The 9290-nt window shown below is 47.1% G+C and overlaps 1 protein-coding gene across 1 annotated transcript; it reads right to left on the bottom strand.

Annotated features, from left to right (window-relative positions):
• Window positions 1-1253: 1253 nt before the first annotated feature.
• Window positions 1254-9011, bottom strand: LOC112140325 (cAMP-regulated phosphoprotein 21). Its single transcript, XM_036211215.1, has 20 exons — window positions 8809-9011; window positions 5833-5984; window positions 5534-5681; window positions 5420-5458; window positions 5275-5340; window positions 5114-5201; window positions 4897-5035; window positions 4561-4698; window positions 4376-4475; window positions 4204-4293; window positions 4094-4131; window positions 3953-4009; window positions 3490-3677; window positions 2973-3110; window positions 2782-2900; window positions 2626-2700; window positions 2401-2550; window positions 2192-2297; window positions 1753-1859; window positions 1254-1652 (listed from the first exon to the last, which is right to left on the bottom strand). The coding sequence occupies exons 3-20, from the start codon at window positions 5678-5680 to the stop codon at window positions 1488-1490; spliced, it is 1950 nt and encodes a 649-aa protein (XP_036067108.1). The 5' UTR covers window position 5681; window positions 5833-5984; window positions 8809-9011; the 3' UTR covers window positions 1254-1487.
• Between the last annotated feature and the right edge of the window lie 279 nt (window positions 9012-9290).

The following is a 9290-nucleotide window of genomic DNA, read 5'->3' as shown; positions in this document are numbered from 1 at the left end:
CCCAACAGTCTTGTTGTTATCATCTATCCCATGTCTTCATTTATCTGCTGAAAAAACAGCTATTTTCCCCCATGAAGTTTTCTTTTAGTTTGGATTCTATCCATTCATTTTCTTCAAGGTTTTTGCTTCTTTCTTGTTATTTGGTTTCATCTGATTAACATGGAGTAACTAAAAAAGAAGTATTTTACTAAAGAGGGCGGCACTTTAGCCAGCAAGTAAAACTGTCCCAACTTTACGGAGTCTATCTGGGTTTCTTCACGGCCCTCTTAAAAAATATTTTTAGCTCTGAGTGCAGATATGTCAGTCAGGGAATGGTAATAGGGGGGTACCTTACCACGGACGCTCATTAGTGTTTGAATGGAAACGCAGTGAGGTTACTTAAAAAAAAATAGGCAGACAGAGCTTTCTCTCCTCCTGACCTCTATTTCCTGTATTTCTGTGTTTTAATGCTTCGTCGCTTTGCCAGTGGACTCACTTGCTCACTCATCTCACGATGGCTGTACATGTGCCTTTTATTAAAGAACATGGAACCTCCGCCGCCGCTGCTCCTGCCTCTTGTGTGTCGAGCACGCTCTGTGGGTTCTGCATCCAGCGCTGCGGTTATGAAATCTAAATTTAATTTGAAAGGCCTGCGTGGGCGGCGGGAAACGTTTCATTAGCTGCGTTTCCATTACACTTTTGCGCAAAACTTTTTCGANAATTCAGTTTTTCGAAATTTCAGAGTTAATGGAAACACGACTATTGAGTTTGATGGGAAGAATATGAATCATTTTGGGGGCAAAATGAAAATACACAGAGCAGTGCTCTGGTCGGGGCTGATGTTTGCGTGCAAGTGGGGTATGAAAGGTTATTTTAGTAAAAAGTTAAATTGATTGGACGCTTTTGAAGATAAATATAGTTTTGTTTCATGTCAAGATGCTATTGTCTGTTTTTATAATGATCAGAAAGTAATTTTGGATGGAAATTATGTTAAATGTGTCATTTAGATTTGAAAAATTACAAAGTAAAGTTCACTCTGATGTGATTACAGTGAAGACTAAATGTTTGTTATTGTCGAAATTGAGCTCATCAGCATTTGTAGAATCGAGAAATGGAGAAGACAGAAAAGATACAATGTTATGTAATGACCGTTTCTCGACAGGAGGGGGCGCCACTGTCCTAAAGACGAGTTTGTGACTTAAGCAGAACTCTCAACTTCCCCATCAAAGTAGAAGTGTTTTTGGGTGTGAATCTGATTGAAAGCAGAATCCTTGTCAAGTCAAGCCACAGCACTTTATTTTCTTCACACAGTGGATTTTCTTAAAACACAATATATAATTTAATAATATAAAACTCCATTTGTGTATATAAATTATGCATTCAGTACAGTAAATCTGATGTATACTACTAAGCTTTGGTATGGTGGAGCATATATCGCTATGAGGAAGTTTGATGAAGGATGGATGGAGGGGAAATGTGCATCAGTGCAGGAACTGGAGAAACGCTCTTCAGTACTGCGAGGTCCAAACCGGAGCGCCGAGGCTGGTGCAGCCGGGAGGGAAGCAGCTGCCGCTGTGATGAGGGGGCGGAGCCACGACGCAGCAGTATGCCACATCGGCCGCTCCTCCGGTCACAACTTTACTTTGAGGAAAGGGCACTGGGACACCTCCCTGCTGGGGGGGAGGAAAAGATGAACGTCGCTGAAGAAAATCTGCCCCAACAAGCACTTCCTAAACTCTGAGATGCTTCTTCTTGAGGGTGGGGGGTGTTTACCTGAGCAATGCTACACTGGTGGGGGGCAACTGGTGCGTAGGTCCCCAGCACAGCCTGAGGCTGGTTGCCGGGAGACTGCTGCATCTTCAGAGCAGGAGGAAAGCTTCCTGTAGACATGGAGAGGAGAAATTAACACTTTTGATCAGATTATTTAGGAATAAATACAAGTTGTTGTGTTGCTTATTTTAATTTCTAACCCCCACTCCCCCCACACAGACATTTTCAATTTATTCCACCCTATAATGGGAGCTCATTTGAAAAAAACTGTCACAGATGACACGAGAAGAAAAAAAATGTCCTCTCTTTGACGAACAGAAGCAGCAGGAAAAGAGACCGGTTCACTGTGAGACCCTCAGAGTACATCTCTGACAGTGTAACGGCCCCCTCCTCTACTGCCACGGCGCCTTCCCTCGCACCAAACGCTAGCGGGCAAAAGTACCTGCTGATGGGGCCGCTGGCGCCGCTTGGGTCATGCCATGCTGGCCGGGTGAGCTGCATCCATACTGAGTCGTCAGAGGGTTCTGGCTGTAATAATAACCAGGCACCTGCAGCAGAACAATAGTTTATTATTATCAATCAAAATGTTGAGTCTATGATCAAATATGCAGAGAATTAAAAAAACGAAACCAAAATGTGCATTTTGCTTACTTGAGGTGGAGGCTGGCAGTAGCTGGAGGGGTTGGGGAGAGCTGGAGGTGCATAGGTGAAGCCGTGGTTAGGGTGATAGAGAGGAGGAGGCTCTGCGGTGGACGGACAGCCCACCGTCACGTGAGCAAACTGCGAGGAGAGGTCTTCAATCTGCAGGTGAGAGGAGCAGAGGAGGTCAGCACCCACACGCCTGTAAAGGCGGAGTTGGTGTTTGGCGATACGTACAGTTGAGTAGGGCTGCGAGGGAACGACGTGCACCATCTGAGGGGCTGTGTAAGACACGGACGAGCACTGAAGCACCTGAGAGAGACACGGATGGAGGCGCTTGAACAGACGAGCATGCAGGGGGATAAAAAAGCTGGGCGAGTGGGCGCACGCAACCTGCTGCTGAAGCGGCGGAGGGGGGCAGGCCTGCAGCTGAGTCTGGCTTTTGATTGGCTGCTGATTGTCTGCGGGGATGTACACAGCAGGGGTTCCGTCGGGGTTGAGGAAAGGATGTCCTGAGAAGGAAAAGGCTGAGCGTGATGAATGTGCCCGTCGCTGTGGAAAGCTTGTGAGAGGGCGCCGTGTACCGGTGCGTGGGTTCACTAATATGCTCCCCGGTGGGATCTCAGTCTCCGCGATGTAGACGGGATTCGGGGCCGGCTCCTCGACGATGGGGGAAGAAGGCTGGGGGCATGTGGATGGCAGCCTGTAAAGAGAGATGGAGCCTGAGAGGAAGAGGAGAAGATGAGAAGACTATTTTAAAAAAAACATCATTTTCATCCAAAAATAAGATGAAATCACTGCACATCACCTCTCAGCAGTATTGTTTTTTTTCCCTCTGAATATGTGAAGACTGGAGGTGTTGTGTGAAAATTTACAGCATTGGTGTGAAAATTCATGAGTTCAACGCTCACACCAGAACTAGCACTGCTTCTTTGTTAATTAGATGCGACCGAATTGAGAGCTGGTGCTTTGGAAACGGCAATCTTTCAAAAGTGCTGTGATCGCTTCCACACAGGTGTGGAGGAGCGAGCACAAACTTCCCTGGTGTGATGTGCTAAAAGTGTCAAAAGTTAAAAATAAATACAAAAATAAGAAGTGCACCTCGTGTGTCCCAGTTGTGGCTGGCAGGCTGGTGGGGTTTGGGCGCCGGATTCGTCCACTGGTAGGAGGAGTCGGAGTCGGTGCTGCTCCAAGGTCGGGGGTCGTTGCTATAGTGACCGTCGGTCTCCATGCTGCTCTGCATGCTGCTGCTGCCCGTCCAGCTGGAGCCTGAGCTGTTACGACTCCCTCTGTGAGGCACAAGAAGAAAAATATAAAATCCATCTTTATTGCAAACAGGGGGTCAAAATCGCTCCAACACCTGCTTATATATCAGATCTCCAAGGATCTAGGCTGCTTTAGTTTACTGATATCATCTCTAAACTTTGCCAGAGTGCTCCACCCTGACAAAAGAAAATGTGGGCTCTCTTTTCCACTTCCTCTGCAGGCTGGGAGAGGCTCTGCACCAGCTAAGCTGACCAGATTAAGATGATAAATGACTGCGTGAGTGCAGACAGAGCTCCACCTGAAGAGCTGCCTTCTCCTCTGGGTCTCAGCGTACGGGTTGTACTCCTCCGTGTCCCTGCACACAGATGTGTATTAATGACCTCATCTAAATATAATACGCTTATGAGCAAATAGGAAAATGCCGCGCAGGCAAACTCACCTGGTTTCTGCTCGAGTGCTCTCCTGTGGGCCGAGTGGCTGGAAGCAGAGAAATGATTTAGAACCTTCTGGGGTTTTTTTCTGCTGGCTTGGTCCTTCTCGCCCTCTCACCTCTTTGTTGAAGATTCTCTCCCGAGCTTTTTGGTACTCCTCCTCCCTTTCCTCCATCGACCTGCTTGGCCGTAAAAGGTGGGAGCGACTCTGTTCAGGAAAGAGGAGAGGACAGTTCAAGTCAGACGCATGACGCGATCGGACGATCCCTGAAGGGGGCGGACAGGCCGACCTGTTCATCGAAACTGTTGTCTCTCTTCAGGATCGTCTTCCACTGCTGGATCTCCTCGCTCTTGCCCTTGTGCACCATGTCCAGAAAGTGCTGCTCCGGTCTTTAGCGTGCAAACACAACCAGACATGAGCTCGCACCGAAGTGTGGGAGAAAAAAGTTGCAGGAGGAACGTGACAGGAGCTTACATGCGTGTCCTGCTCGTGGTGTTGATGATGACAGACTTGCCTGTGTGGTCCACATTGTGCTCCATGCCAAAGTAGGCCGCCACCCTGTGGACCAGCATGCGGTGGTAAGGCGACATGGGAGCGAACTTCTTAAAGGGGCTGCGACAGAAGCGGGACAAAAAAGATGTAAGGAGGTCGGAATGACAATTATGGAGATAAAGAATGATCAAACGGAGAGATTCAAGTCATTCTCAAACACCCCCACACTGCCATGACTGGATCACTATATCGATTGTTAATCATCAATGGAGCTGCTAAATCTTTTGTTACATAAATGTGGCGCTCCAACACTCCTACCTATTACTGCCTATGAAGTCCATCATATCCTGCTCCAGTTTGAGCAGCATCAAACGGTCTCTCGGGTTGCTGTTGAGGCTGTCCACGATGAACTGCTGCAGATCTATGCCAGTGGAGTCGGTGTACTCCTCACTGGACTCTGATGGAGAAAAAACAAACATTTAACCACACACACTGAAAAGGATAACCGGCTTCTTACTCCCCCCAGAATCCCCACCTTTGGTTGGTGAGTCCTCCTTTGGTTCTTGCTCTTCCTCCTTGCAGGAAGTTGCGTCGTCATGGCACCCAGATGTGTTTGTATTTCTCTGAAAGAGAAAGAAAGTCAAATGTTAGAGTGTTCTGAGGAAAAAAACAAAAATAAGTGGAGGAGGTTGTTACCACGGTTTCTTCAGAGGGGGGGGTCTCCTCCCAGACGGCTGAACTTCGGGATAACTTTCCTCTGGGCTAAAAACATGCAGGACCCATGTTAGGAATTCATGAAAATCAATATTTCTGCAGTAATAAATTACAAGGGTCCGCTTACCTTGACTTTTTTCTTTGGTTTAACCTTGTTACAGTGTCTCTGTAGGTGGAGCAGAATTTGTTATCACCTAGTTAGTGGTGGAAGGAGGAGGAGGTGTCCGCAGGTTCAACGTACCTCCTTCTCCAGCTTTGCTATATTGTGGCACTCCTCTTCGGCCCTCTGGTTGTACGATGGAGGGGAGGGGCACCGAACGGCGGCGCATGACGTCACGTCGCCAGGCTCTATGAGGACGTCTGCGGCTTCTGCAGCGGCGTCCATCATCCTTCAGAAAACAGGCATAACAGACCACCCCGTTACATCATCACGTTTACATAGAAACCAAAAACACATTTGAATGATTCTTCTCCCGAAAAATGCCCTGGCGTGCATATTTGCATGAGCGTGTTTGTGTTTGCATGGTTTTTCCTACCTGCAGGAATATTTCACTGGAGGGGCTCGCAGGTGAAGAAGGATGAAGTCGAATATTCCATGTTCCCCGCGGGGCAGGCAGAAAGGCAATTATTGTCTCTGCCCCCCCTTTTTTTGGGGGGCTGCTGTTCCTCTCTGCACCGACTCCACCGATCACCTGATCGCAGACAAAAGAAGGAAAAGCGGCGTGTCAGTGGAGCTGCAAACGCTCTCCACGAAAAAGCCCGCCGTGGCGTAGCTGCCAGCGTGCCTCTGTGCTCGGATGGGAAATTTGCCTGCGCGTTTGCATGCGCGCGCGCTCGATGTGAACGCATGTCTGGTATGTGTGTGTGTCTGAGCGTGTCCTTAAGCTTTTCTTAGAAGCGGCAGCTGTCGAGGACAGCACCATCCAATCCGGGCGGCGCTGATATTCCCAGAATGCCTAACTAAGTCTCCGCTCCCTGCGGTGAGACCATGGCTGATACTGAGGGGATGCACACACACATGAAAACACACAGAAGAGGAAGGGGCATTCCGGCATCTTTTCTAAGGGGCCAAATGAGTTCAGTGGGGACGAATTCTGCAGCAACACACAGCTTAGGGGGGCATTTAAGCCTGGAACACCAGGGACAGAATAACGAGCTTTGAGGATGCCGACTCCCATAACGTGGTTATTTAACACCCGCCAGGAGATACCAGCAGTTTCAGGAGAAAAAAAACATGTTCTCGCCTTTACTTCCCACAGGCATCTCAATAAAACCTCAAAAAAGAGAAAAATATAGTCTTTCAGATGGTCTAAATGAGTTAAATACAAAAGTATATGCAAATATAGGAAAATATAATCATGCTGTGCAGTAAATAGCTATGATGACGATTGATTATTGCCACTTCCTCTTATGGAAATGCAAATAGAAAGGTTAAAAAAAGAAAAAATAGAATTGAATAAATATACTAAGATATAATGCAAATGTGTCAACTTTATTTGCGCTATAAATAACATTTGAGACTTTTTTTGAGGCAAAAGACAAATTTTTAAATTATTTTTAATCATTTTTTGTTGTTGTTAAGCTAAAGATTAAATTAAAAAGATCAAAGCTGAATCAATAAAAGACAATGGCAGTAGTATGGATCAGGGATGCATGAACACTCCAGGGAGCATTCGTCCACCCACAGCCTGACCCTGACCTTTGACCTCACAGATGATGCTGGCAGGGACGTAAAGTCAACACCTCTGATTATCACGATCAAAGGAGATCTGGGCGTGAATTAAAAGGACGAGCATGCTGGGATTGAGCTACGCCTGCAGGTGGTGCATCAACGAGAAAAGGGGAGAAGAATTAGCGTCTGCGGTGGAGCTTACGACTCAAAGAGCTCCTCCATTTGTTTTTTTTTCCCGTGGAAAGCGGATTCGAGCGCAGCCACCAGGTTTTTTTTTTTTGAGCTGAGCGCTGCAGAAGTGGCGAGCCGCCCAGGGAGAAGGTGTGACATGATCATTAGCGTGTGACGGATGGTGGCGAGAGGGAGAGAGCACCAGTACCCGCTACATCATCATCCATCTGCTGCTCTCTGCGAAGCCTCCAGCCTTCGGAGCCACTTACTCACCAGGACACCTTTCTTCTCCGGCCAGAAGCTGCCAGGTTGGCCACGCTGACGCAGCCAGGCCAGACGGAAGAGGTCCAAAACCTACCTCAGATGGCCACTGTCAGATTAACTGAGCCAGTCAGAATCATAAACTTATTAAAAACTGCCATTTTTGTGTGCCCAACATTCTGCAATTTTCATTTTCTCAGGAGTGCATCCTTACACTGTTTTTGTATTTCATCTGTCTCCAAAAACTCCAATCTCCAAAAACCGTTAAAATTGGAAGCTATTAGAACCTCCAGTTACAGTCTCTAAAGAGACTTCCCATCATCCCTTTCTGCAGGAATGCTCATTTATGGGCAAATCCATCCAAATTAAAGCAACAAATAAAGAATTTTGATATGAATTCAGCTCTTTAATTGAACTGAAACGTTAGGCTTTATTGCACATCTTGCTGGACTACTTAAACTCGATCTCTTTGCTGCAGCATCTTCACCACCACCACCACCCCTCTGCTTCCCCAGAGAAAGGTGGATGAGAAAGTAGGGCTGCACGTGCGAGATTTAGGTTATACTGTCCTGTCACCAGCACCTGGGCAGCCGCAGCCTGTCTTATCGCCAAGGTGACTTGTGGTTTTGACAGCTGCATTGCTCTGCAGCTGAACTATAGGGGGAAATACTGACTAGAACTGACATGCAAGCAACTGCACCCAAGGAGAGAATTTCACACTAAAACTACCTGCATCTTATAGGTGGCAAGTTTTGGGTTATGAAACCAGATGAGCAACTTGGACTTCATTTAAGGGGATTTTACTCCTCTGCTGTAAATCTTAGTGATGCTTGGTGTTTCTTTATGGGGATTTTACTTTATTTTCATCCTATTTGGCATTTTTTGGGGTCAAATGAACTATTTTTTTTAACCTTTTTTCTATGATTTTTTTTTTTTTGTCTGATCTCTGAACAGGATTTGAACAGGTGGCCTCACTCCCTCAGCATCCCGCACAGACACCGCGGATGGAGCTGCCGGACTATTTTTACAGAGAAACCGCGGAGGGAGCGGACCTCCTGCTCGGGGACTTCAGCTCAGAGGAGCGGATGACCTCCGAGGCGGATGCCCGTTTAAAACAATCTTTATTATTATAATTTAATTGGCAAGACTAGAACCGAGGAGCGCCAGGTAAACAGACGGAAGCATCTTCGTATCGTTCATAGCAACTGGCAGGAGAAATGCGGCTGATGGGTGGGATGCTGAGCGCCGGTTACTACCTTAAATCTACCCATTTATAAGCGGTGTGACTTTCACAACAATTTTAATTTACCTGAAAGTGCTCACGTGCGGTCCAGAGACGGTTGAAATAAATGCAACGAGAGAACAAATGTCAACGTGAACCAGACGAGAACCGTCACGAGATGTTAGCTTACCGGGAGAGGAGGCTTGTTCTTCGGCTGGTGGATCCCACCGACGGTCGGACGGACGGCCTGCCGCTGCCTCCACCGCGTCTGTAAACTGAAAGGTCCCGAGCTCCCTCTCAGTCTTTTGCTCGCCGCTGTCTGAAGGGAAGGGGCGGGGCCAAAGCCCTCAACTGCCGCGCGCGAGGAAATGCGCGCGAGGCCCGCCGTCCCACTCGTTTCTGTCTCTGTGTGGCTTCATTTCAGCTCAATTTCGACGTCTTTTTTTAACTTTCTGACAGTAAAAAAAAGTAAATACAATTTTCAATAAAAAACAAAATTTATTAGTTTGTTTTAAACTCGTCTTGACCAGCAGATGAGCGAAAGGGTAAGAACTGAAGGCCTCTTGTGTTGTGTTGGACAGATTTTACTGTTACAGTAGGGGGTTATGAATCTTCTGATACAGGGGGAGTGTATTTGTATAAACCCCGTTTGTATTTGAGGCTAAACTTTAT

The sequence above is a fragment of the Oryzias melastigma genome, unplaced genomic scaffold (genome assembly GCF_002922805.2).
Source record: "Oryzias melastigma strain HK-1 unplaced genomic scaffold, ASM292280v2 sc01126, whole genome shotgun sequence".
Classification (NCBI taxonomy): domain Eukaryota; kingdom Metazoa; phylum Chordata; class Actinopteri; order Beloniformes; family Adrianichthyidae; genus Oryzias; species Oryzias melastigma.
The sequence above is the reverse complement of the archived record's forward strand: the minus strand, read 5'-3'. Positions and strand labels throughout refer to the sequence as shown.

What these genes read in the sequence shown, in the direction of transcription:
- LOC112140325 (XM_036211215.1), bottom strand. Translation starts at nt 5,680, where the DNA reads ATGATGGACGCCGCTGCAGAAGCCGCAGACGTCCTCATAGAGCCTGGC. An exon ending in AGAGAATCTTCAACAAAGAG is followed by an intron (nt 4,132 to 4,203) that starts GTGAGAGGGCGA and finishes CTCTGCTTCCAG; the next exon opens with CCACTCGGCCCACAGGAGAG. An exon ending in ATTAGTGAACCCACGCACCG is followed by an intron (nt 2,901 to 2,972) that starts GTACACGGCGCC and finishes TTTCCTTCTCAG; the next exon opens with GACATCCTTTCCTCAACCCC.